The 26,974-nt window shown below is 45.3% G+C and overlaps 1 protein-coding gene across 1 annotated transcript in view; it reads right to left on the reverse strand.

The window, feature by feature from the left end:
• SCGN (secretagogin, EF-hand calcium binding protein) overlaps positions 1–12,108 on the reverse strand; it is a 35,165-nt gene extending 23,057 nt beyond the window's left edge. Inside the window, exons 1-4 of the mRNA XM_049654797.1 lie at positions 12,027–12,108; positions 10,986–11,056; positions 6,130–6,222; positions 2,770–2,859 (exon numbers count right to left, since the gene is read on the reverse strand). Coding sequence (XP_049510754.1) covers positions 2,770–2,859; positions 6,130–6,222; positions 10,986–11,056; positions 12,027–12,108 — 336 coding nt within the window. The remainder of the gene's footprint in view (positions 1–2,769; positions 2,860–6,129; positions 6,223–10,985; positions 11,057–12,026) is intronic.
• Between the last annotated feature and the right edge of the window lie 14,866 nt (positions 12,109–26,974).

Below are 26,974 nucleotides of genomic sequence, written 5' to 3' on the forward strand. Positions count from 1 at the left end.
CCAGTAGCAGTAAGCTTAACAAAAGGGTGAACCCCTCCCAAATACACTGCTGCCAGAAGGCCATAAAGAAGCTTGGCTGGGTGGCCTTGGCTCTGGGTAAAGGGAATGAAGCATCTCGGCTGATTCCCAGTGACAAGACAACACTTTCATTGCTTTAAGGGTAGCATTCATCCAGCCGAAGATACAGTCGCTACACTGGAAGATGGACTGAACATTCTTAGACACTGAACCGCTTTCTTTACTGCGTGGTGTGGTTTGGGCCGCTTCTGATTATTCCATGTGTGAGCGTCACAGGTTGGCAAGTTTTCTAAGTCCTATGCAGAATGGAAAAGGAGCACTAAGTTGTTTCTAATCGACAAGATCTCCTGTAGATGTAGAGTGGGTCAGCTGACTAACCGACTGCAGGGACCTTAATTCTCGACACCAGTCCACCAGCCCGGCCTGAGCACCCCACGGGGACAGTCGGGGTACCGAGGGGTCGCGGGAAGGTTGGGAAGCGTCATGCCTTGCGGTCCCTGATGGCAACACGTCTGCCTGAATTCAGCCAGACTTACAAAATCAACTCGCTAAATGTAAATTATATTCTGACTTTACCAAATATACCAAAACGGAGAATGAGAATTTCAAATCATGAACAACGCCGTTTTACATGCTTTTTTTCCCATGTTATTCCATCCAGTTTTATAATTTTACTACAACTGAGCCATTGGAGGGCTAAAGATTTTTTTGTGATCACGTGCATGCCTGTCTTTAAAGAATGAAAGCAAAACGAGGAGATTTCTGGGCAAACAAAACAGAGTTTTTGCCAACAGACTTTGCATGAAGGATATACTCCAGGAAGGAGGAACACAAAGAAGGAGAATCTGAGTCACAGACAGGAATGGTGCACAAAGACGCTGGGAAACAAATCTTCACTGCGTCACGTTTGTAAGAATTAAGGAAAGCAAGACGGAACTGATACCCTGGGCAGTCATGGCACAGGAGCTCCGAGCAGTGTGTCAGGGTTAAAGGGTTTTCAGGTCTTGGGGCTCAGGGAGAACATAAATGCATTAACTTAGAATTTTTAAAAATATATAGGATACTAATAGGTTATAACAAACTTAATTAAAATAATCAAGAGTTGGGGCGCCTGGGTGGCTCAGTCAGTTAAGCATCCGACTTCGGCTCAGGTCATGATCCCGTGGTTCGTGGGTTCGAGCCCCGCGTCGGGCTCTGTGCTGACAGCTCGGAACCTGGAGCCTGCTTCCAATTCTGCATCTCTCCATCTCTTGGCCCCTCCCCTGCTCGTGCTCTGTGTCTCTGTGTCTCTCAATAAATAAACGTTAAAAAAAATTAAAAAATAATAATCAAGAGTCTGAAGTGATATCTACATCCATATCTCTATCTATTTTTTTAATTGGGTAGAGGAAGGAAAACTTCTTTGTTAGAAGCAGTTGACAAGCTAGGAGGGGGGAGGCAGATGGTAAAAGAAAAACTAAAAGAGGACAGTGCTGTTGTGCTATTTCCTTTTTCCCATTCCTTGACATTATTCGGTACAACGCACGCCCTAACATTTTAATACTGTTTTTCTGATTATAAGAGTAAATCAGATTCACTGTACAAACTTAACGAACTACAAGAAGAAGACAAGTATAATCTCCGAAACTACTTACCCCAGAGATGGTCCCTTAGGATTTTTGTGTGTTTCCTTTCCATCATATTTCTATGATACACCTGACAAGACTAACTTGGAGGCCGTATACTTGGGCCATCTATTGATTATTTTCATTTAAAATGTTCTTTGAAGCACTTTTAAGCACAATTAAAATTTCGAAAATGCCACTTAAAATAATTTGTAAATAATTATGATTCTGTGCACAACTGGAAAATATAAAAGTGCAAAGAACATGAAAATCATTTGAAATCTTAATTGCTTAAGAGCAATCAGTACCTATATTGTGTGTATTTCCCTATGGTCTAATTTACGTATGTGTTAGGATGAACGATTTTTAAAATAATGTTAAGATCATAACGCATGTACGATTTTGGTCCTTAACGTTATAATACATTTCCTCCGAATATGAACATTTCTGATTATACCCTTCAGATAGATGCTTGGAGCAGTAGAAGTTTATTAAGTCAGAGGGTAAAGATATTTTTAACTTTGGGTAATGACATTTTAAAGGATCCTGGGGCGCCCGGGTGTCTCAGTCGGTTAAGCATCCAGCTCTTGGTTTTGGCTCATGATTTCACAGTTCATGAGTTCGAATCCCACATCGGGCTCTCTGCTGTCGGCACCGAGCCTGCTTTGGATCTTCTGTCCTCCTCTTTCACAGTATTATACCTTCAAAACTAGGATTAATTGCCAACATTTGAAAACAAGTAGTTTCACACAGAGTCTACATGGCCAGAGGGCATTCGTGTAAGGCAGCCATTCTCTGGAGCTGCCCGGGGGAGGCACCTGATCTCTGGGCTCCCCGGTCCCCAGCAAACCCCCGTTACCTTCCTCTGTGTGCACCTGCCTGGATGTTGTCCAGGCCTCCCCTAGCCCAGGCTGAAGGACTTTGTCTGCTCGGGAGCAGTCTGGTTCCCACAGAGCACACGGGGGCACACGGGGACTTGGGGCCAAAGCTGTGGCTTGTCACCAAGGGCTTCTTTTGCTCGATCTTGTCCTCCATGGGCAGCTCTCCCTTGGGGACTGGGGAGATGTGGTGGCCACCACAGTAGGTGGCTGGGGCCCTGGTCTCTTCTCAACCCTCATCAACCATAGAGATACAGTCAAACACTTACCTGCATAAATTCCACGCTGCTGTCCAAGGGGGTTTCCTGACGAAAAAGCAGAAGGAAGTTTTCATCCTCAGACAAGAACATAGTGGCAAGCTACAGAAATGGAGAGACATAGCAGTCGGTGACACTGGCCAGTGCCCCCTGGGAAAAAGCCACGGTGGGACCTGTTATAGGGCAGAAGGGCTTGGGTTCCTCAAGAGTGAGAGCTCAGATTGCAGTTCTGTGCCCTGGATTGCCATGTTTGATTCACTGATTCTTTCAAACAGTATTGCACCCGTACTGGGAATGAAACACTGTGGGTATCTGCCTTCTGCAAGCTTCCGATCCAGGATAATAATCCTAATTTTAATAATAAATTTGTCAGTGTTTACTATGTCCCAGGCACTATCTTACGACTCTCTCGTATTAAAATAATTTCACTCTGTAATAGAAAAGAAAATTAAACTAGCAAATAATTCTCATGTGTGCCATGAATTATTCTAAATTCTTACGTCTGCTTATTCACTGAAACCTAACAACGACCTATAGAGTAGACAACACACCATTATTATTTGTTAGTTAAAGCAACTGGAACTTGCCTTAGCTATGTGGTGACTAAGCAGTGGCACCAGGACTATGGCCATACTTTTAACCTTTCTGCTGTGCTGGCGAGATGCTACATATACGTTCACTACTGTGCCACAGTTACAGGCAGGAGTGTTGAGAGTTGGCTAATTTATTCTTTTATGTTATTAGTTTATTAGTGTCTCTATGATGCTGCAATACTTGGACCACGCATGGTAAATTCGGTCATCCAACTTTGCGTTTGAGTTCCAGCTCTACTGATTTACGTCATGTCTCCCACGAGTAGAGGTGACATTTTCGTCTCCTGTGTGATTGTTACTCTTACATCAGCACGTAGGCATGTTCGGCTGGCCTCGTCTGTCACCGCGGTCTAGCAGTGTTATTGTCTTCTCTCTGAGCTGTCCGCCGTAAACAATGGCCATTCCTCCCATCACCGGGCGCTTCTCTCAGCATCTGGTGCACTGCCAGAGAGTGAGCCCAGACGGATGCTGTTGGTGGCTTGTAGGCGTGATGAGCCCACACTCCTGCGCACATTCTCTAGTTGGATGAAGGTCTGCTCGTGGACACGGTGTGGGCATAATAACGATCGGATTCTGAATATCCTATGCTGAGTAGCTCGTCCATGGCAGGCACTGGAAAATGTGCTTTTCATTTATTATCTCATTAAATTCTCACACCAGTCCTTCTGGGGGGCATAAATGCCCCCTTACTATGGGAGCGGGACAGCGCCGTGTGCCAGTGATAACAGACCCTGATTCCTTCTCCATTGCTCGCCTGTTATTTGCTACGGCACAATTTAATTGATATCTCTGTGCCTCAATTTCTTCATTTGTAAAATGGGATAATAATGTTTACATGCTAGTGTTTATGTCAAGACTGAAAGTAAAACGAGGCACCATTAATAAGCTGTTCAGTAAAATTCCTGGTACATATGAAACATTCAATACATGGTAACTGCCGTGTTGATGAAGATGATAAAACGGAGGCGCAGGGAACAGTGAATTGGCCAAGGTCTCACATTCACGGTGTGGACTTGGCCCTTTCCCTGCCCCACCCCTCGGGCCCCCGGCCGAGGCTCCAAGGTCAACTGGATATGGCAACTGGTCTTTAGGACTGAGTTCTTTTTCACACGGGGTACCATAGGCCAAGGAACTGAATTAAAATGTAATTCGCTGGTCCTCAGTCTCTAGAACCCAGTCTGTCTTTAGCTTTGACTGGAGGGCACAGAGGAGCCCTGGACAAATCCGGTGTACAGATCATCTCCCCAAACCTGGCTGCGGCTCGGTTGGGACTTCTTCCCCATCTTAATTGTGCCAGAATACCTAACATGTACCAGGTGTGCTGATTTTTATGTCTCACCACCTGTGACTGGAGTCAGTGACCTAGTCAGGGGTACGGCACAGGTCGGGGAGACACTGTTCCTCCTTAAGCTCACAGACGGCAGGTTAGGGACCTCGGACCGTTGAACTGGGTACCATCGGCTTGTCTACAAACAGCCCCTCAGTTATGTCATTTGCAGGACTCCATGACTAAATGGTTGGCGTAAGCTATTCCCAAGTTCCCAAGTGCTTCGAGAAGGCCTGCCTGTTGTTAGCAGGGGTTAACCGTGTTTCATCTATTCATTGTTAAGTTAGTACATATTTGTTGAGCACCACGAATGTTACCCTCTGTTCTGTGGGCTGGGGAATGCAACAGTGGACATGTAGTCACGAATACTTCGGTATTTCTAGCGTGAGGCCTGCACTTCCTTCTTTGACGGATACGCAGGTACGTTTCCATCCATTATACTACAAATACTCGTTATATATATAATTTTGCCTTGGAGGGAAAATTTTGGAAACGACTATGTTCATACATCTGGATTTAGTTTATTGCTTTTCTGAAAAGGCTGCATCCTGGTGAACACATCTACTTTTTGTAAGGAGGCGTTGTCTTGCCCTATTATCATAACCTTCTGAAGCAAAACAGTCCTGTTTTCATGAATAATACCATCTGTCCAAGTATGGCGACATCGAGACTCGCTCTACAGGTTTCCGGTAATCTGTGTCGCAGGCAATTTTGACTATAAAATAAATACCTTAGTTTTAAGTAGCTCATTTTTAGGTACAGACTGATAACTATATAGCATGAACCCATCGAGTGATATCTTTAAGTGGGGTTACACTTAAACCAGTGCCACTAATTGGCCACGTAATGCACATGAAATAGGGGTAATGTCCCACTCCTATCTCCTTGCACTATTGTGGGGGATAAGGTATCAACATATGTGTGGAAATCCTTTCTAAACTCTAAACCTTTTTGTAACTGGAAGGAAAAACAATGAGGTTAAAGAGACACTACCCGAGGCACTGCGTGCTTAACACCTTGCTTTTGTAGACTCAGTAAATGTGGGCTGAACTGCAGACAGCTGCTGTCTGTTTTGCTTTTAACGATCTTCAGGGATAGATCTTTCCAGCCTCCGCTGGCCGATACGGAAGTTTAAACTCATTTATTGTCGCTCAAGTTTTCCTTATACCAAGGTTGAATTTGAACAGCGCATTGCAAAGAGACAAATATTGGATCAGCTAACTGAAAGGCCTCCAGCATATCAATTCCCCAGTTATCAAGTAAGCATAAATATTGATTGACCTAACTAAAATGATGGAACTATTTGTTGCTAAGCGGATGAGAAAGGAGAGGTGATTACTTCAAAATACCGTGTAGGCCACCTGCCTTGTAGAGAGTTCTGATTTCCCAACCAGATGTAAGATTTGCATTGTCTTTCAGAGAAAACGATAGCTCTAAAAAGGCTAACGGTACCTCTTTCATTGGTATGCGACCAGCTCTAGAGACGTCCTGGGGAGCCATAATTCTCTGTTTCAGTCTCCGCACATTTTCTTCTACCACCGCCGCCTATAATAGGCCAGACAGAACCACATTAAAGCCACTGGGATTCCAAAAACGTAGCTGGGGTATCAAATATTCAGAGCAGATAGCCTGATAATTATGTTACTCTAACCTGGGAAGCAGGTCACTTAGCCATTTAGAGCAAGCCTACCGTGTTGAACAGGGGGAAGAGTGCCAGAGATTTCTTGAGCAAACCATCACTGATCGGCACCCTGACCAGGTGAAACCTATAGTAGGTGAATTCCTAAAACATGAATGAAGGGACGCCGAGAGACTAGAGTGTTAAAGTATGGTTTTGAACATCATTATATGTTTTGTTGTGACAAAAGACTGTATAATAACATACTTTCTTTCCCAAGAACTTTCTTCCCAAGAACTCAGAGATTTTGTTCTATTTTTTTTCTATTCTTTTTTCTTTTTTTTTGAGTAAGAGAAGAGACCACACATGAATAGTAGGGGAGGGGCAGAGAGAGAGGGAGAGAGAGAATCCCAAGCTGACTCCATGCCGTCAGTGCAGAGTTGAGGCGGGGCTTGATCTCACAAACCATGAGATCATGACCCGAGCTGAGATCAAGAGTCAGAAGCCCAACTGAGCCACCCAGGTGCCCCAATTTTGTTCTGTTTCTTTTTTAAAGGTATTTTTTTAAGTTTATTTATTTATTTTGAGAAAGAGAGTGTATGCACGTGCGTGAGTGGGGGAGGGGCAGAGAGAGAGAATCCCAAGCAGGCTCTGTGCTGTCAGCGCAGAGCCCGATGTGGGGCTTGATCTCACGAACCATGAGATCATTACCTAAGACAAAATCAAACGTTAGACATTTAACCAGCGGAGCTACCCACGCACCCCTATTCTATTTCTAAGTGAAAAGCCTGGCCCTTCTAGGTTGCCAGTTTGACATAGCTCATTCCCTTCCTCTTCTCCTTGGATTTGTTGAGGAAAAGGTCATTAGAAGGGAGGAAAAGTAATAAAGTGTTGAATACCAAAGATGCCACATCTCCTTTCACGTACAACTTTTTCTACACACTAACTTGTTCCTCATCGGTGGACTGCAGGATTGGTACAAAGAAATATGACATATATAATCAACAATGGAGAACGAATTCTGATGCGGGAGTTGAGAAGCAGAACCACTCCCCAGCAGTGCCTGATTCCAAGACTGCAGACTCCATCAGCCGTGCTAAATTCATTCTCCTCAGTGCTGTCCCTAATACTCTCCCTGCCAGTCAACCCCCTCGTCAGTGGGTCCACTACATATAGAGGGATCGGCATCTTTAGTCTTGGCACCTTGGATCGTGTGCGTGTGAGTTTGTGTGTGTGGGTCGTGTACGTGCAATCACACAGAAAAGAAACTGATGATCACTCAACAAGGTGGGTCTTCACTCTGGGTTTCAGGTGACTTTCTAGATTAAGAGATCTGTAGGATGGCAGTGATTTCTGTAGCTCTCAAATACAGTATCTGCGGAATGAATAAATGATTCTTTATGATGGACTGGGCCTTCCCAAAGGAAGTTAACTAACATGGGCCATGTTGGTGGAAAATTAAATTTCAAAATAAACAAATGTGAAGCCAAAGAAGCTGTAGCCAGATTCTCTGTGCTGCCTTTAGTTTGAAGCCACAGAACCTTGACTTCTGTCCTTCCAGACCTCCCACCCCAGAGCCCATGCCTAGTCGTTGGACCCAACACACCAGGACCTAGGGACTGCTTCTGTTCCCCATCAGCACCCCCTGCCCCCCTTCTGTGAGACTCCGGGCCCCCGCAGAGTACTCATCATCCCTGAAGCATTGAGGGAGACCCGGGATGTGCCACAGTCTGGACGGGAAGGATGTGCACACGGCCCCAGACAATGATGTTCTGCAGGGCACTGGCTGTATCCAGACCTAGTTCAGAGGCCGGTTCTGCGCATGTGAAGAGAAAAGGCAGAGAGCTGAGGGCAGGGGTGAGTAACAGAAACAGCAGCAAAAACGGCTGATGGTCCCATTAAGTCTGTCCCCTCAGAGGCTCTGAGAACCAGGTAATTACACACAGGCTGCCCGCTCTCCAAGGTTGACTACCAGGCACCTTACTGTCAGAAACCTTAAGATTCCTCTTTCCGCGATCTCTGTGCCCTGCTAATGAGGGAAGAAAATAGAGCTATTCAGGCCTTCGAAGAACCGCTTGCACCCCTAAACCCCAGGCCAAGGGGCTGCCCAACGGTGGAGTCTTCCCTGCGGCTGGTTCCATAGGCACTGGGGCATCACTGATGAAAAGTAAGGGTCACAAATGGTGATTGTTGCTCAGTTTAAAGGGCTTCCATTTGGGAAGTCCTGCCCTCTTCTTAAAGACATGTGTAGGGGCTGCTCATTTCTCAGCAGGGAAAAACACCCCAGAATTAGGAATAGTTTCTTTAATCACGGTTGTCCAGGTAGCGTGGAGGGTGCAGCGCAGGTCTCTATAACCCTACGCCCCAGGGTAACGCCTCAGCATTTTGAAACAGGATAATGGCCGGCGACGACATCTGGATAACAGCTGGCACCAAAGGCCCCTCCCCAGCCAAGTGCTGAGAAGAGGTGGCCGGGGCCACTGCCAGAGCCTGATGCTACTAGAACCCTCCTTCTGACGGGCAGTTGCTGTTCCTGGAGGGACAGAGGCTAGAAGAGATACAAACCGACTTGGGGTGATTTAAAAATACGAGATCTTAGGCAGACCCCGAATGTACCGAAATGCCTAGGGGGTGGAACTTGGGGTCTACATTTTAACAAATACAGAGAATTCTGAAGCGTGCCCCAGTTTTGCCTCCACTACCCTAAGGATTCCGCAGCCTTCCAACCCCTTTGCCTCCAGCCTCAGGAAGGCCTACACTGAGCACAGGGGCACAGGACGCTGGTGACTCATTTGTCTCCTTTCCTGGGGGGACTGGGCCTGCCCCGGTGTGAGAGGCTGAGTCCACAGGCTGGCTCTGAGGGAGGGTGAGGAAAGAACCGCCCCTCTGCTGTGTCACTAGAGACAACAGTGCCTCCGACATTAGCCAAAGCCCCAGAAGGAGATGGCTCATGGGATGGCTTGTGGTGCCCTTGGCTTAGGGCAGACCTTATGCTCTGTAGCCCCACCCCCACCTCATGACTGAAAAGAGGACACTTCCAATTTCAGCCCTGACAGCAACTTTTCTCCCCCTGTCCTATCAACCACTAAAGCAAGGAGCTTCTGAAAAGGTGGGAAGTTCCAAGTCTCTGGGAATTTGGGTTTTTTGACCGTCCAGTGTATTCTAAGATGTTGAAAGGCTCTGCCTTCATCTATTTGTTTTCCTCGAATACTCCTGTCATGCGTGACACAACAGCGCCTGACTCATAGGCTCTGGGATGCCATGAGCCTTCGCATTTACAGCAGTAAGTAGGAGCAAGGCAGAGACAGAGAGAGAGAGACCGAGAGAGGGAGACAGAGTGAGGTAAGGGAAGGAAGGAGAAGAAAAGAGAAGAGAAACTGATAGAAGACAAGAAATGAGAGGCAAAAAAGATGAGACCGATAAGAAAGGGAAAGGAAAAGAAAGGGAGAGGAGGGACAAGAGAGCTCTGAGAAACAGACTGGAGGTAGAAGGGAAACAAGGAGGCAGGAGAGACAGTGAGACATGGAGAGACACGTAGGACATAGAGAAGAGAGACAGAGAGGTCAGAGAGAAAGTCAAGAGATGATGGAAGACGGGGGCCAGGTATCAGAATAAGAAACAGAAATGGGCAGAAAAATGAGACAGATGCACACAAAAAGAAAGGATAGGAGAGGCAGAGAGAAGTCCATATATTCAAAGAGACAGAGACAAGGTCTGCGTGGCTGTCGGAGGCAGATGGCAGCCTCTTTTGTTCTGAGCTGCTGCCCACCCCCCCCCAACCCCTACGCACCCTCCTCCCCAAGCCCTTCTTGATGTACAGGGAGTCTGTTCCCCTCATTGGGCTCCTCCATGAAAGCGCAAGGCACTTTATTCTTCCGTCTAAACAGTTATATCTGAGCATAAGTGAGCTTCACAATTCATTTTAAATGCTCCTGTCTCCAGAGCTATTCCTCTTACCTGGCATCTCCTGATGGAGTTTTACTGGGCTCTCCCCCACCTAGGCTGGTGTGGCTCGGTGTGAGTTTTTCCTCTGCTTTAGTAGAGGGATCTTTAAAAGTTAATCTCCATCTCTCAAGGCCAGATTTACCATCAGGGTAAATGATGGACTCGATAGATTTGTTTACATTTATTATACCTGGGCTCTGGGCATATTGATTATTTTCTGGTTGGTTATTCCCTAAGAAATCTATACCTATATGAAAAGATTTTTCTATAAGAAAAATCATTTCTGTTAAAATGAACAAGGGAAAGTGATTTTAAGTGGTTGTTTGCAGTTTGCTATCAAAGGAGTATCAAATGCACTAAACACACAGAACCTCAAAGCTCTTAACCTCTCTTCCACCTTTTTGAACAAAGTGAGCTGCCTTATCTCCAAGTTGAAATCCATTAGCAGAGACATAACCAAGGAAACGTTCAAAACAGAGGTGTTCGAATTTATAGTTAAGGTCTCTGAGCGGATGACAGATGTTACACTGAAAGTCAGTGACCAGCACACCCAATGCTCCAGTTGTACCTTTTATAAAACCTGCCTCAATTCCTCCATGTTGCTAGGAGATGGAGAAAATCACACGCAGGCAAAGAAGAAAAGAGGTCAGATGGGATTAATGGGCTCAAATCGACATAAGACTTGGATGCTCCTTGCATGTTGCGAAAGGCACATAAATTAATGCTTAGTGGCACAAGTACTTACATCAGTACCCAGTGTCGTCAAGACGTGGTGAAAGAAAGCATCAAGCTCCTTCTCTTCTATGTATCCTTTCTCTAAATGCAACAAGAGATGCACAAATGGTGGTCACTTCCACAAAATACCACGTGACATTTAGGATTTACCTAAATTGTCTTTAATCTCACACTCTGTAAAATCCCCATGGATACGTTCTTCACTGTTCCAACAACTAAGGGCCAATATCTGACGTCTAGAAGTCATGGATTTGAAAAGTAAACGCACATTCAGGAGCTAATGCTCTGTGCTGGGTTTGTAGGAACATTTCGAAAAGGAGAGCTATTAAATACATACATTTGAATCCACAGATAAACATGAGTTTTAGAAGAAAAGTCCAACCCAAGGATTTGGAAGCTTGGAAAAGTTTAACAGATGTAATTATCAAATCTTAGTTTGCAGAGTCAAAACACATGTTAGGCATTTTCTTTAGGGTTGTTTGAATTATTAATAAAGACAAATCACACATTTAAGAGTTCCATTTTCTTTTCAGGTAGTTCTTTTGCGGGGTGGGTGTGGGTAGTGTCTTTTTGGAAGTTGGTAAAATTCATCCTCCCTTTGAAGAGCACAATAAGGGAGGGCAGACTTCAGATAGCTGCATGTCAGTCTCAAGCCTCAAATACATGTAATGATCTTTGTCATTATACATGACATATCATTTTAGATATACACACACAGAGACTGAGAAGGGGGGCAAACCTGAGCTTCAGACACACACACACACACACACACACACACACAGATTGGGAAGGGGACCGAGTCCCTCCCTCCACCCTGAACTTCACACACACACACACACACACACACAGATTGGGAAGGGGCCGAGTCCAGAACTTACACAGACATCCAGATCTGTAATTCCAGTATACCTAACATCTGTGAGGCTTGAACAATGCTGGAAGACAACTTTCCCTGCGAGGAAAAATGTGTGGGAAGGGGAAACTCTGGGTCCTTTCAGAGGGGCTGGAGCCACGTCTACACCTGCGTGTGCAGATGGCTTGTTCGACTCACCATCTCCGTCAAAGCGCTGCCAGACCTGCCAGAAGCCGGCGGCATCCAAGCGTCCCTGAAGCTGTTCGCGGGCGCTGTCCATGGTGCTGACGCGAGGCTTGGGCACCTGCCGCCGAGGAACACCGGGTGATAGCCGCTCCTTCCTGACTCCCGCGCCTGAGCGGGTGCTCTCCGGTTTGCTTTGAATACCTGTCTTCCAGGCGGTTGCGAGGGCGGCTGGCGACGAGGCCGGTGGCGCCTTCGTGTCGCTACAGTCCCTAAGCCCCGACTGTGGAGCCCGCCCCACTGCTGGCGCGTTGGTCCCCGCCCCGCCCCGCGCGTAGTTCCATGCACCCTAAGAGGGCCCTTGTCTGCCTCCGCTGGAGGACAGGAGAGAAGGGCGCTGTCCTGGGGCGTGCACGGCTAACTGCCTTTGCCTTTAACTTATTTGCCAAACTCAGAGAAAACAATCCCCATACATTTGACTTAGCATCCAAACTTGTGCCTTGAAGGGTTTTCTAGAGAGAGCTCCCAAAATTAGTGTTGGAAGAGGTGTCTGTGTTAAGACTCTTTGGACCTGGTAACTTAGGAACATAGTGTGTGGGGAGGGTGGGGATGAGGTGCAGAGGGGTGATGGTGTAGTGGTAGGAAATTACCAGAAAGCAAGGAGACTGACAGCAATGATTGATGCCGGAGCGTTTAGGGCACGCTCATTGTTGTGCTAGAATGCACTATAAGGACTTGCTACTAAACGGAGATTCTGCAAGGAACCATGGTTTGAAGCAGGATATGAGGATGTTGGGGAAGTCTAAACCATGCCGTGCTCTGCGGGGAAAGAGAGTCAGGGAAGGCACGGTGGCCATCTGCAGAGGTTTTAGGTAGAAGAATTAGATGATTATGTTCGGCTCCTACATCTCTCAGTAAAACCAAATGACAGATCATTTGGAGGAACACAGAGCTCTAAGGATCAGAACTGTTCAAAACCTGACTGGTTGCTTTGTGACGTAGTGAACTGACGGGCGCTGATGGCTTCCGACCACGGGCTTTGAACCATTTGTTGAGGAAAGGAGCTCAGGTATTAAAAGAGTTAGACAAGAGTTATGACAACTCACCCTGATATTAGCACTCAAGTTCAGTTTTTAAAAGCACATATATGTAAGCCATCTAAACTACAGTAGGAAAAAGAACATGATGCTCCTGCATGGATAGTACTGAGTTAGGATTCCACCTCCATCATTTGTTGGCTTTGTGACCTGGGCTGTTACTTTTCATCTCTCTGAGACGCTCTTTGTTCCTCTATAAAATGAGGATTATAATATCTGCTTTGGGGTGTTGCTGTGAGGGTCAGAGTCGCTCATAGGAATATACAATATATTATAACTGCTATAGTCTTATTAGAGACTAAGAGGTGACTATCTTATTTTTTTTTTAATGGTTGGGGGAGACACCTGGGTGGCTCAGTCGGTTGGTTAAACGTCCGGCTTTTGGTTTTGGCTCAGGTCATGATCTCACGGTTCATGGGTTCAAGCCCCAAGTTGGCCTCTGTGCTGACGGTGCAAAGCCTGCTTGGAATTCTTTCTTTCTCTGCCCCTCCCCTGTTCTCTCTCTCTCTCTCTCTCTCTCTCAAAATAAACAAACTTTAAAAAATAAAGAAAGAAAATGGTTTGGAGAAAAAGGAAAATAAGAAACTGTCACAGCCAAGAGGAGCCTAAGAAGAGATCATAATTAACCACAATATTGTATCCTGGATACGATCCTGGGACAGAAAAAAAAAAGGACGTTAAGCAAAAACTAAGAAAATTTGAACAAATATGGATGTTAGTTAATTATAATGAAAAAAATAGTTTAGAAGCAAACACTCTGGGTTTAGGGTCCAGCTTTGCCTCTTACTAGCTGTGACATTGGGCAAGTTACCCAAAAGAAACCTCACTTTCTTTGCTTGTAAAATGAGGATAGTTGAAGCATTTGCCTTGTTGTCCTAAAGGTAAAATGAAAAAAATGAATACATATAAATATCTTACCACAGTAAACACTCAATGCAGTTAGATACTAAAATGATAAAACCCCATACATACACATTTAGATGATGCTGAAATAAATGTCAGGATTTTTAGTAATGTGGCTTAGGTTAAAAGAGGAAGAGCAATATCATCACTCCTGGGGAAAGTGTTGGGCACAAATATCGGAGAACGTAGCAGGAAGAGACGGCAGGGGCTCAGTAGTTATCATCAGTGGTCCTGGGTAGTTATGGATACAGTGTCCAGACACCTGGGTGGCTCACTCGGTGAAGCATCCGACTTCAGCTCAGGTCATGATCTCACAGTTCATGAGTTCAAGTCCTGCGTCAGGCTCTGTGCCAACAGCTCAGAGCCTGGAGCATGCTTCAGATTCTGTGTCTTCCTCTCTCTCTGCCTCTCCCCTTTTTGTGTGCTCTCTCTCTCTCAAAAATAAACATAAAAAATATTTTTAAATTATCAGTGGTTCACACAATTTAAATTAAAATCTCTGTGAAAGAGGCTACATTAATCCATAAGTTATTTTATTTCGGGTTATAACTTATTTTGGGTCAATTCTAGCTACTTTGTATTTGCTTTACTCTGAGTTTTCTGCTTGGACAGTGAGGGTCTCAGGTAAATCACCCTTGGTTTTTCCACCACAGATCTCTTCCTCCATCTCTAGGTGGGGGAACCTCTGAAGTGAGACAGTCTTATAGGTGATGTCTGCTGATCCAGTATTTTCTTTCTTTCTTTTTTTAAATATGAAATTTATTGTCAAATTGGTTTCCATACAACACCCAGTGCTTATCCCAACAGATGCCCTCCTCAATACCCATCACCTACCCTCCCCTCCCTCCCACCCCCCATCAACCCTCAGTTTGTTCTCAGTTTTTAAGAGTCTCTTATGGTTTGCCTCCTTCCCTCTCTAACTTTTTTTCCCTTCCCCTCCCCCATGGTCTTCTGTTAAGTTTCTCAGGATCTATGTAAGAGTGAAAACATATAGTATCTGTCTTTCTCTGTATGGCTTATTTCACTTAGCATCACACTCTCCAGTTCCATCCATGTTGCTACAAAGGGCCATATTTCATTGTTTCTCATTGCCACGTAGTACTCCATTGTGTATATAAACCACAATTTCTTTATCCATACATCAGTTGATGGACATTTAGGCTTTTTCCATAATTTGGCTATTATTGAAAGTGCTGCTATAAACATTGGGGTACAAGTGCCCCTATACATCAGCACTCTTGTATCCCTTGGATAAATTCCTAGCAGTGCTATTGTTGGGTCATAGGATAGATCTGTTTTTAATTTTTTGAGGAACCTTCACACTGTTTTCCAGAGTGGCTGTGCCAGTTCGCATTCCCACCAACAGTGCAAGAGGGTTCCTGTTCCTCCACATCCTCTCAAGCATTTATAGTCTCCTGATTTGTTCATTTTAGCCACTCTGGTGTGAGGTGGTATCTGTGTGTGGTTTTGATTTGTATTTCCCTGATGAGGAGCGATGTTGAGCATCTTTTCATGTGCCTGTTGGCCATCTGGATGTCTTCTTTAGAGAAGTGTCTATTCATGCCTTCTGCCCATTTCTTCACTGGATTATTTGTTTTTTGGGTGTGGAGTTTGGTGAGTTCTTTATAGATTTTGGATACTAGCCCTTTGTCCGATATGTCATTTGCAAATATCTTTTCCCATTCCATCAGTTGCCTTTTAGTTTTGTTGATGGTTTCCTTTGCAGTGCAGAAGCTTTTTATCTTCATGAGGTTCCAATAGTTCATTTTTGCTTTTAATTCCCTTGCCTTTGGAGACGAGTCAAGTGAGAAATTGCTGCGGCTGAGGTCAGAGAGGTTTTTTTCCTGCTTTCTCCTCTAGGGTTTTGATGGCTTCCTGTCTCACATTCAGGTCCTTCATCCATTTTGAGTTTATTTTTGTGAATGGTGTAAGAGAGTGGTCTAGTCTCATTCTTCTGCATGTTGCTGTCCAGTTCTCCCAGCACCATTTGTTAAAGAGACTGTCTTTTTTCCATTGGATATTCTTTCCTGCTTTGTCAAAGATTAGTTGGCCATACTTTTGTGGGTACAATTCTGGAGTCTCTGTTCTATTCCATTGGTCTCTGTGTCTGTTTTTGTGCCAATACCATGCTCTCTTGATGATTACAGCTTTGTAATAGAGGCTAAAGTCTTCGATTGTGATGCCTCCCGCTTTGGTCTTCTTCTTCAAAATTACTTTGGCTAATCGGGGCCTTTTGTGGTTCCATATGAATTTTAGGATTGCTTGTTCTAGCTTCAAGAAGAATGCTGGTGCAGTTTTGATTGGAATTGCATTGAATGTGTAGATAGCTTTGGGTAGTATTGACATTTTAACAATATTTATTCTTCCAATCCATGAGCATGGAATGTTTTTCCATTTCTTTATATCTTCTTCAATTTCCTTCATAACCTTTCTATAGTTTTCAGCATACAGATCTTTTACATCTTTGGTTAGATTTATTCCCGGGTATTTTATGATTCTTGATGCAATTGTGAATGGGATCAGTTTCTTTATTTGTCTTTCTGTTTCTTCATTATTAGTGTATAAGAATGCAACTGATTTCTGTACATTAATTTTGCATCCTGCAACCTTGCTGAATTCATGTATCAGTTCTAGCAGACTTTTGGTGGAGTCTATCAGGTTTTCCATGTATAATATCATGTCATCTGCAAAAAGTGAAAACTTGACTTCATCTTTGCCAGTTTTGATGCCTTTGGTTTCCTTCTGTTGTCTGATTGCTGATGCTAGAAGTTCCAACACTATGTTAAACAACAGCGGTGAGAGTGGACATCCCTATCGTGTTCCTGATCTCGGGGGGAAAGCTCTCAGTTTTTCCCCATTGAGGATGATATTAGCTGTGGGATTTTCATAAATGGCTTTTATGATGTTTAAGTATATTCCTTCTATCCTGACTTTCTCAAGGGTTTTTATTAAGAAAGGATGCTGAATTTTGTCAAATGCTTTTTCTGCATCAATTGACAGGATCATATGGTTATCTTTTTTTTTTTATTAATATGATGTATCACATTGATTGATTTCACAAGTATTGAACCAGCCCTGCAGCCCAGGAATGAATCCCACTTGATCATGGTGAATAATTTTTTTTATATGCTGTTGAATTTGATTTGGTAGTATCTTGTTGAGAATTTTTGCATCCGTATTCATCATATTGGCCTGTAGTTCTCTTTTTTTGCTGGGTCTCTGTCTGGTTTGGGAATCAAAGTAATGCTGCTTCATAGAATGAGTCTGGAAGTTTTCCTTCCCTTTCTATTTTTTGGAACAGCTTGAGAAGGATAGGTATGAACTCTGCTTTAAATGTCTGGTACAATTCCCCAGGGAAGCCATCTGGTCCTGGACTCTTATTTGTTGGGAGATTTTTGATAACTGATTCAATTTCTTAGCTGGTTATGGGTCTGTTCAAATTTTCTATTTCTTCCTGTTTGGGTTTTGGAAGCGTGTGGGTGCTTAGGAATTTGTCCATTTCTTCCAGGTTGTCCAGTTTGTTGGCATATAATTTTTCATAGTATTCCCTGATAATTGCTTGTATTTCTGAGGGATTGGTTGTAATGATTCCATTTTACATTTATGGTTTTATCTATTTGGGTCCTCTCCCTTTTCTTTTTGAGAAGCCTGGCTAGAGGTTTATCAATTTTATTTTTTCAAAAAACCAACTCTTGGTTTCATTGATCTGCTCTACAGTTTTTTTTAGATTCTATATTGTTTATTTCTGCTCTGATCTTTATTATTTCTCTCCTTCTTCTGGGTTTGGGGTGTTTTTGCTGTTCTGCTTCTATTTACTTTAGGTGTGCTGTTAGATTTTGAATTTGGGATTTTTCTTGTTTCTTGAGATAGGCCTGTATCGCAATGTATTTTCCTTTCAGGACTGCCTTTGCTGCATCCCAAAGCGTTTGGATTGTATTTTCATTTTCATTTGTTTCCATATATTTTTAAATTTCTTCTCCAATTGCCTGGTTGACCCATTCATTCTTTAGTAGGGTGTGCTTTAACCTCCATGCTTTTGGAGGTTTTCCAGACTTTTTCTTGTGGTTGATTTCAAGCTTCATAGCATTGTGGTCTGAAAGTGTGTATGGTATGATCTCAATTCTTTTATACTTATAAAGGGCTGTTTTGTGACCCAGTATGTGATCTATCTTAGAGAATGTTCCATGTACACTTGAGAAGAAAGTATATTCTGTTGTTTGGGATGCAGAGTTCTAAATATATCTGTCAAGTCCATCTGATCCAATGTATCATTCAGGACCCTTGTTTCTTTATTGATCTTGTGTCTAGATGATCTATCCATTGTTGTAAGTGGAGTATTAAAGTCCCCTGCAATTACCAAATTCTTATCAACAAGGTTGCTTATGTTTGTGATTAATTGTTTTATATATTTGGGGGCTCTCGTATTCGACGCATAGACATTTATAATTGTTAGCTCTTCCTGATGGATAGACCCCGTAATTATTATATAATGCCCTTCTTCATCCCTTGTTACAGCCTTTAATTTAAAGTCTAGTTTGTCTGATATAAGTATGGCTACTCCAGCTTTCTTTTGACTTCCAGTAGCATGATAGTTCTCCATCCCCTCACTTTCAATCTGAAGGTGTCCTCAGGTCTAAAATGAGTCTCTTGTAGACAGCAAATAGATGGGTCTTGGTTTTTTTTATCCATTCTGATACCCTATGTCTTTTGGTTGGAGCATTTAGTCCATTTACGTTCAGTGTTATTATTGAAAGATATGGGTTTCGAGTCATTGTGATGTCTGTAGGTTTCATGCTTGTAGTGATGTCTTTGGTACTTTGTGGTCCTTGCAACATTTCACTCACAGAGTCCCCTTTAGGATCTCTTGTAGGGCTGGTTTAGTGGTGATGAATTCCTTCAGTTTTTGTTTGGGAAAACCTTTATCTCTCCTTCTATTCTGAATGACAGACTTGCTGGATAAAGGATTCTTGGCTACATGTTTTTTTTGTTCATCACATTGAAAATTTCTTGCCATGCCTTTCTAGCCTGCCAAGTTTCAGTAGATAGGTCTGCTACTACCCTTATGTGTCTACCTTTGTATGTTAGGGACTGTTTATCCCTAGCTGCTTTCAGAATTCTCTCTTTATCCTTGTATTTTGCCAGTTTCACTATGATATGTTGTGCAGATCAATGCAAGTTACATCTGAAGGGAATTTTCTGTGCCTCCTGGATTTCAGTGTTTGTTTCCTTCCCCAGATCAGGGAAGTTCTCAGCTATGATTTGTTCAAGTACACCTTCGGCCAGCCCCTTTCTCTCTCTCTTCTTCTTCTGGAATTCCTATGATAAGGTTATTGTTCTGTTTGATTGCATCGCTTAGTTCTCTAATTCTCCCCTCATACTCCTGGATTTTTTTATCTTTCTTTTTCTCAGCTTCCTCTTTTTCCATAATTTTATCTTCTAATTCACCTATTCTTGCCTCTGCCTCTTCAGTCTGTGCTATGGCCACCTCCATTTTATTTTGCACCTCATTTACAGCATTTTTTAGCTCCTCCTGACTGTTTCTCAGTCCCTTGATCTCTGTAGTAATAGATTCTCTGCTGTCCTCTATACTTTTTTCAAGCCCAATGATTAATTTTATGACTATTATTCTAAATTCTTGTCCTGTTATGTTACTTAGTTTTTGATCAATTCTCTAGCTGTCGCTACTTCCTGGAGTTTCTTTTGAGGAGAATTCTTCCATTTCGTCATTTTGGATAGTCCCTGGAGTGGCGAGGCACTTACCTTGTGCTGTCCGGAGTAACTTGTGTTGGTGGGCGGGGCCACAGTCAGACCGAATGTCTGTCTCCACCCACCGCTGGGGCCACAGACTGGTGTGTACCTCCTCTTCCCCTCTCCCAGGGGCAGGACACACTGTGGAGTGGTGTGGCCTCTGTCTGGGCTACTTGCACACTGCCAGGCTTGTGGTGCTGCTTCGATGGGATCTGGCGTTTTAGCCGGGGTGGATCCACAAGGTGCACAGGGGTGGGAGGGGTAGGCTCAGCTCGCTTTGCCATCGGTGGTCCCCTGTGGGAGGAGCCCTACAGCACTGGGAGGGAGGCAGGCAGACCCATTGGAGGGATGGATTCACAGAAGCACAGCGTTGGGTGTTTGCCCGGTGCAAGCAAGTTCCCTGACGGGAACTGGTTCCCTTTGGGATTTGGGCTGGGGGATGGGTGAGGGAGATGGCGCTGGCGAGCACCTTTGTTCCCCGCCGAGCTGAGCTCTGTCCTCTGGGGCTCAACAACTCTCCCTCCTGTTGCCCTCTTGCGCTCCCCGCTCTCCGAGCAGAGCTGTTGACTTTTAACATTCTAGATGTTAAGTCACACTGGCTGTCAGAACACACTCCTCCAGGCCCCTCCACTTTTGCAAGCCAGACTCGGGGATTCCACCTTGCCAGGCGGGCTGCCCCTCCACTGCCCTGGCTCCCTCCTACCAGTCCATGTAGTGTGCACGGCCTCTCCACCCTTCCTACCCTCTTCCGTGGGCCTCTTGTCTACACTCGGCTCCGGAGAGTCCGTTCTGCTAGTCTTCTGGCGGTTTTCTCTGATCCAGTATTCTCAAATACTTTCTCAATGGCTCTCTTCCTTCCTTGTCAAGAGTTGGGATGGTCCCCCCCAACCCTGCCCAAGGAAATCTCTGTTTGAGAGAATGCAAGTTATGTGAATATTATCTACCTAGCATTCATGACAGAAAATGAAAAGTTATCATTTGGAAATTACAACTCTCACCAAGTGCCACATGCCAGGCTCCTGGAAATTGTTTCTATAGAGTTCCATTTGGTCTCCAGTTCTGAGAACAGCAGTCCTTGTAGCTGTATTTCTTTCCTCCTTCCTTTAGGTGTGAAAATCCTTAAAGATTAAAAAACTTTAACAATTGTAATAGTTTGCATTATTATGCTTGCTGTAGAAAGTTTTAAAATAGAATTATAAATAGCAAAATGAAAACCACCCATGAGTCTCCCTCTTCCCCATTCCAGAGATAAACATCATTCACATCATTAGTGAATATCCTTCTAATTTTCCCTATGTGTAGAACATAGGACAGTAGAACAATGTGTTTTTCATTACAGAATTGGGTCATCCTATATGCATGCTTTTGTAACTTGCCCTTATGTTCTGAGCACTGTGTGTGTGTGTGTGTGTGTGAGAGAGAGAGAGAGAGAGAGAGATCAGGCTTCAAAATCAAGATTTCTGTGTATGCAGCAAAGCCCATCATAGAGACTTACCATAATTATTTAACAACAACCTTACATTAGACCTTATTACTTCTGGCATTTGCCTTATTTTCCCTTTTTCCACTATTTATCAGAAAACAAGATCAGTCACCAAGTTGGTGAGTTCACACAGATTACTCTTCCTGACTGATTTTGACACGTATCCAAAATTTAAAAAAATTTTTTTTAATGTTTATATTTGAGAGAGAGAGAGAACAAGCAGAGGAGGGTCAGAGAGAGGAGACACAGAATCCAAAGCAGGCTTCAGGCTCTCAGCTGTCAGCACAGAGCCCAATGTGGGGCTGGAACCCATGAAACACAAGATCATGACCTGAGCTGAAGTTGGACGCTTAACCAACTGAACCACCCAGGCGCCCCTGCACTGATAATATTTTTAAAGCTCCCCTAGGAATTAAATTAGGACCACTGACTATCCCTTTGTCTATTATATATTTTGGTCATTTTATGATTTGGATATGGCTCCTCTGAAGGACAATATGAAAAAGGAAAAAACTTCTTAGAATTCATACTTATAAGTCGCTCTGGTAAGTTTTAACTGGTGGCTGAGACTAAGGTTTGCGTGCATTGTTCTTTTTTATCCCTGCTGATTTCACTTTTTCCTTGCAGTCATTTCCTGCTTTTCTCATCAGCATAGCTAATTGATGGTTAGTTGTACAAGAAACATCAGTGGCCTATAATTTGAAGCATTGCTAATGAACCCTGACGCACGCATTCAACTCTGAGTTAGAATCTCTGCATCTTTTTATAAACTCAAAGTGAAATTTCTCGCTGGAAATATAAACAGGGCCTTCTTTAGCATTATCTTCTGATATTTATTGAACATTCAAACGTGGCGAGCCTCTCACAGACTCTATAGTAAACCTTAGGATTTAAAGAGATTGCTTTGATTTAGTGACAGCTCCAAAGGGCAAAGGAAAGAAACAGGCACGAGGGCCATTTTAAGGGTGACGGAGTGTTAAAAACCTGGATTGTGGCAGTGCCTTACCACCACATACATGTAATAAATGTCATCAAAGTCTACACTTGAGGTAGGTGACTTTTAGTTGATTAGACCACAGTACAGCTGTTTAAGAAGTCATTCTAGAAGTGGACTTGGCTCCAGTCTATAAATATTTGTTGACCACCCACCAAATGCCAGGGACTGAGCAAGACTTCCAAGGGCAGCCTGGGATAGTGGCCGGAGGCGGGGGGTCGGCCCCAAACCGAAGCAGGCAACGTGAAGTTCGGGACCCGGGAAGCAGGAGCTCGAGGAGGAGTACCCGAGAGAAATACACATGGAGTGTGGGACGTACTCACTGATGAATTCTCGGCAGAAACATGAATTCTTGCAATTTAATAGCATGTGTGGTCAGTGATTTTTTTTTTTTTTTTTGCTTATAAATGGCATGAATACAAGTGAACTTTCATATAATAAAGCATAAGATCCAAGTTAATTATTTGAAACCATAAACCTTTCTGTGATGACACGGTGATGATTGAAACTCTTCTTTGTCCTTCTGGGTCCCTTAGAACTCACTTTCAGCTCGGGCTGCTTGTTGCCAGCTGTTTCTCTTGTCACCACTGCAGAAGCCACGCCCTCTGTTCCATCTACGGCCCCCTTCGAGGGTGACACTGAGCGCCCCGGAATCTGCCTTGGCGCTCACCCAAGGGAAAGCTGGCAGTGGGGGTATAGCCTGTCTCTCCATCCGAACCGTGACCTCTCCATGAGGGTCTGTTGCTAGGTAACAGACCACTCCCAAACGCAGAGAACAGTGGTCATGGACTTGCGTACACTTCTGCAGTTTGGCCTTGGGCTTGGCAAAGGAGCTTCACTGCTGCTTCCATCGACATCACCAGAATGGTCCAAAGAAGGGCGTCCCTTACGTGGCTGCCACTTGGTACTGTCTGGTGGCCAGGAGCTCAGCTGGGGCTCTCTATGGGGAAGCTTCAAGTCCTCCTCCATGCCGCTCACTTGGGGTTGTCACAGCACAGAAGCTAGGTTCCAAGAGGGAGTGGCCTAAGAAACGAAGACAGCAGCCACATGTCTCTGAAAGCCCGGCCTCAGAAGTTATGCCCTGTCACTATTGCCACATTCTGTGTCAAAGCCGGTGTGGACCTTGCCTGCCAAACGAAGCCTTGTAAAACTTTAGACGTCACCTCTAATCCTCTGCGATGCTCTTTCTGACTCTCGAAAAAAAGCTTGTTCTTTTAAAAATAAGTTCCTGCTTTTGTCTTGTGGATTCTCTTTGTTTTTAAATATTTACATGTGTCCGCTGTCCTAAAATCCCCACCGGACTCCTTCATTACCACGGGCGGTGAGTTTTCTCGTTGTTCTGTAATTTTTGCCTGGGAGCTCATCTCCGGGGAATCCCGTGCAGGCCGCAGGTTGGCGGAGGCAGTCCTAAGGGATTTACAGCCTGGCCTCTCTCAGCCACTCGCAGCTTCTTTTCAGATTTACAATCGGACCTGAACGCTGCAGTGAGTAATTTGAAAAGTTAACGATGACGTCTTCTCAGGTTGGAAGAAGGTCACTCCATTAGGATGAGGAAAACGGTGATGAACTATTCTGTTAAATAATGTTGCAGGGGCGCCTGGCGGGGGCTCAGTCGGTTAAGCGACTGACCCTTGATTTCGGCTCAGGTCACAGTCTCACAGTCATGAGATCAAGCCCTGCATCAGGCTCTGTGCTCACTGTGGAGCCTGCTTGGAATTCTCTCCCTCCCTCTCTCTCCCCCTCTCTCTGTCTTCTCTGCCCCTCCCTTACTCTTTCTGTCTCTCTCAAAAATAAATACAATTAAACATTGCAAACAAATAATGTTGCAGCCCCTGTCTGTGATAAAAGTGGCAGACATTTTTCCCAGCTTGCCATTTATCTTTTGACTGTCCTCATGGTCATACATGACACACACATGTTTTTATGTTATTAAGAGTTGGAGTGGTCAGAATTGTCTTTCGTGTCTTCCGGTTCGCTGAGAAAGGGCGATTTTAATCATCCTGATTATTCTCATAGGGGGCTTGGCTATCACACCCCCTGCCAGTTAGATTCTACATAACTTCGTGATTTTGTTACTTCTTCCTTTTTTGTTCTGCCACGGCTGTTCCTATACTGCTGACGTAAATCAGAGTTATGCATTTCCCAAGTAGAGGCTCCATGAACACATACCTTTTCTTCCAGAAAGGAACCAAATCAGGAGATCAGGGATGCTGCTCTCCAGAAGGGCACTTCAGCGGACTGACGATACACCCACGTTCCCTTCAGTTGCTTCCTGCAGGTTCCTCACCAGATGACAGCAAAGGGGGGGCCGTGGGAGGGAGGGAGCCTGTGCTAGAAGTCCCCCTTGGGCTCCTGCTATGCCCCTGGGGAAGGGACATGGTCTGCCTTGTCTGGGATTTAGGCTAGAGGACAAATGTGCTCTTTTTCACTCAGATGTAGACCAGCACAGCTCATCGGGATCAGAGGATCGAGTTAGAAGCCATAGGTCCAGAGAAACAAGCACCTTTCATTGCCTATCGCTGTGCTCTGAGCTCAACCCCTTCTGGGATTCATCAAGGGGCAGCAACGTATGCCGGGGACCTTAATGGGTCCGTAGTCTTGCAGCCACAAGGTAGCCCCTCTGGCCGGCTTGGGATTCACTCACTCCTGTCTCTGAGCACAGTTTGCTCTGTTCTGAATGCAGATGGCCCTCCAGCCCCCTCACGGTGGTCCCCCTCATCTCTCTGACCTTCTCTTTCAGGAGCCAGAAAACTTGGTAAAGGACAGTAAATATTTTAGGCTTTCTGGACCCACAGATCTCTGTCGCAGCCACGGCGCGTCGCAGATGGTGGGCAACAGTGTGCCGACCCCTTTCCTAAATTATTTGGAGAAAGAATCTGACGGGTTCTGTGGGTCAGAGGTTCACTCCTGATCCAGTCCTTCAGGAAAGAGGATTTAGAGTTTGCCCATTGGATGCCTAAGGCTTGGAGGAGAGAGGGACTTTTCTAGCAGAGTAGTGCAATTTTGTTATCTGGGACCGGGGGCAGAGGGAGTCTGCAGGTCTGTCTTCCAGACATCAGTACGACTAGGGATGAGGAAAATCTCTGAAATGCTGGGCATGCTGGGCCCATATTAAACTCCACAGGAAAACTGAGCGGTCCCACTTCTGAAATGCCCGGATCCCCACGACAGGGGCCCAGACCCAGGCTTTCATGTGTCCTCAGATGGGGACGGGACCACTGCACCCCTCCACGGACCTGCCAGGCTGCAGCGAGGCTCTGAGCCCCTTCCTGGTTCGCGCCTCCAGCTGTGCAGCCTCAGGGACAAGGTCTCTGTTGTGGGAGCGGTGTCTTGTTTTCATGTGTCACACCTTCCGGTGTCCCCTCCCGACTGAGCCTGGTGCTCCCTGGGTGGCCTCACGTGGCACATGGTGTGTCCCCTCCTGCGAGTGACCAACTATCTTCTCAGTGGCGGGCGTCTCCTAATCTGTAGACCTCTTCATGCCTGAACAAGCATAAAACCTACCATTCGGCCCTAAAAAAGAATGAAATGTTGCCGTTTGCCACAACACGAATGGACTCTGAAGGCATTACGCTAAGTGAAATGTCAAAGACAAATACCGCATGGTCTCACTTTTGTGTGGAACCCAAGAAACAAACACAAAAACCAACCAACAGAACCCAACGCCCAAGCTCTCGATCCCCACGGTTACCCCCATGGCTGAGGACACCCCTCCAGCGGGGAACCCACATGCCATTCAGGTCTAGATTCTCTGCAGGGACTCAACGTCTAGGAGCTCAAGGCGCGCCTTCCGGCAGGGCTGTTTCCGCGTCCGGGCCCCTCGGACCACACGGAAACCACTTAGAGGGTCAACCTTCCTTTCAGAGCTTCTGTCTGGGAAGGACATGGCTCCTTCCCTCTTACCTTCAGAAACGAAGGTTAAAACAGGCTTTCCTTTTCAAAAGTCCTCACGATCACGGCGCGTCAAGGGAGGTGCAGCGTTGGGCCCGATCCCAGAGTGCCGGGCCGGGCGTGGATACATAGACAGGTGCACGGTCTACGTGGGCATACAGGGTAGGTGACAGCCTCTTTGAGTTAAAGCTAACACCAGCTGCCACTAGACAGTGTGGACGCGTTGCCCCGGTTCTGTTCGATCTTGCCTCCATCCGACAGCGGTGTGGACAGAGCCCTTGGAGAACACACATCTCACCACTGTGGATTTGGAGAAACCTCTGACTGGGGAGAGCGTCTAATTCACGAGAAATTTTCAGCTGTGGCTTGGAGACTTATCTGTGTGTAAATTGTCCTTACAGGGGAAGCTCCAAATTCAAGGTGGGGCGCATCTGACCCCAGACTCAGAAATCCTGAGATGCAATTCGTCAGTCCCAGATGCTCTGTTCTGCATTGTGGACCTGGGCCATGTCGGTGACGGTGGCCGACCGTGACCCACATTCCGGACCCGCGCACCTCCCTGGCTCCAGGCCGATGTTGCCCGATGCTCAGAAGCAAACTGGCTGCTCTCCCACGTCCCTGTGTGAGGCACGCAACCGTAGATCTCAGCTCATGCGAATTACGGCACCAGGCAGGTGAGAGTTACGGGTCGCGCGGTGACTCTGTCCTGCTCTCGGCTCAGTGTGAGTTGAGAGCCAGGGGGCTGGGATGTTCACACAGAGCAGCTCGGGGAGCAGACAGCTTGCCCGGCGCCTGGCCCACCCTGGGAGGAGGCAAAGAGCTAGGCGGGCCGCCTCACGATGCGCTT

The sequence above is a fragment of the Panthera uncia genome (genome assembly GCF_023721935.1).
Source record: "Panthera uncia isolate 11264 chromosome B2 unlocalized genomic scaffold, Puncia_PCG_1.0 HiC_scaffold_25, whole genome shotgun sequence".
Lineage (NCBI taxonomy): Eukaryota > Metazoa > Chordata > Mammalia > Carnivora > Felidae > Panthera > Panthera uncia.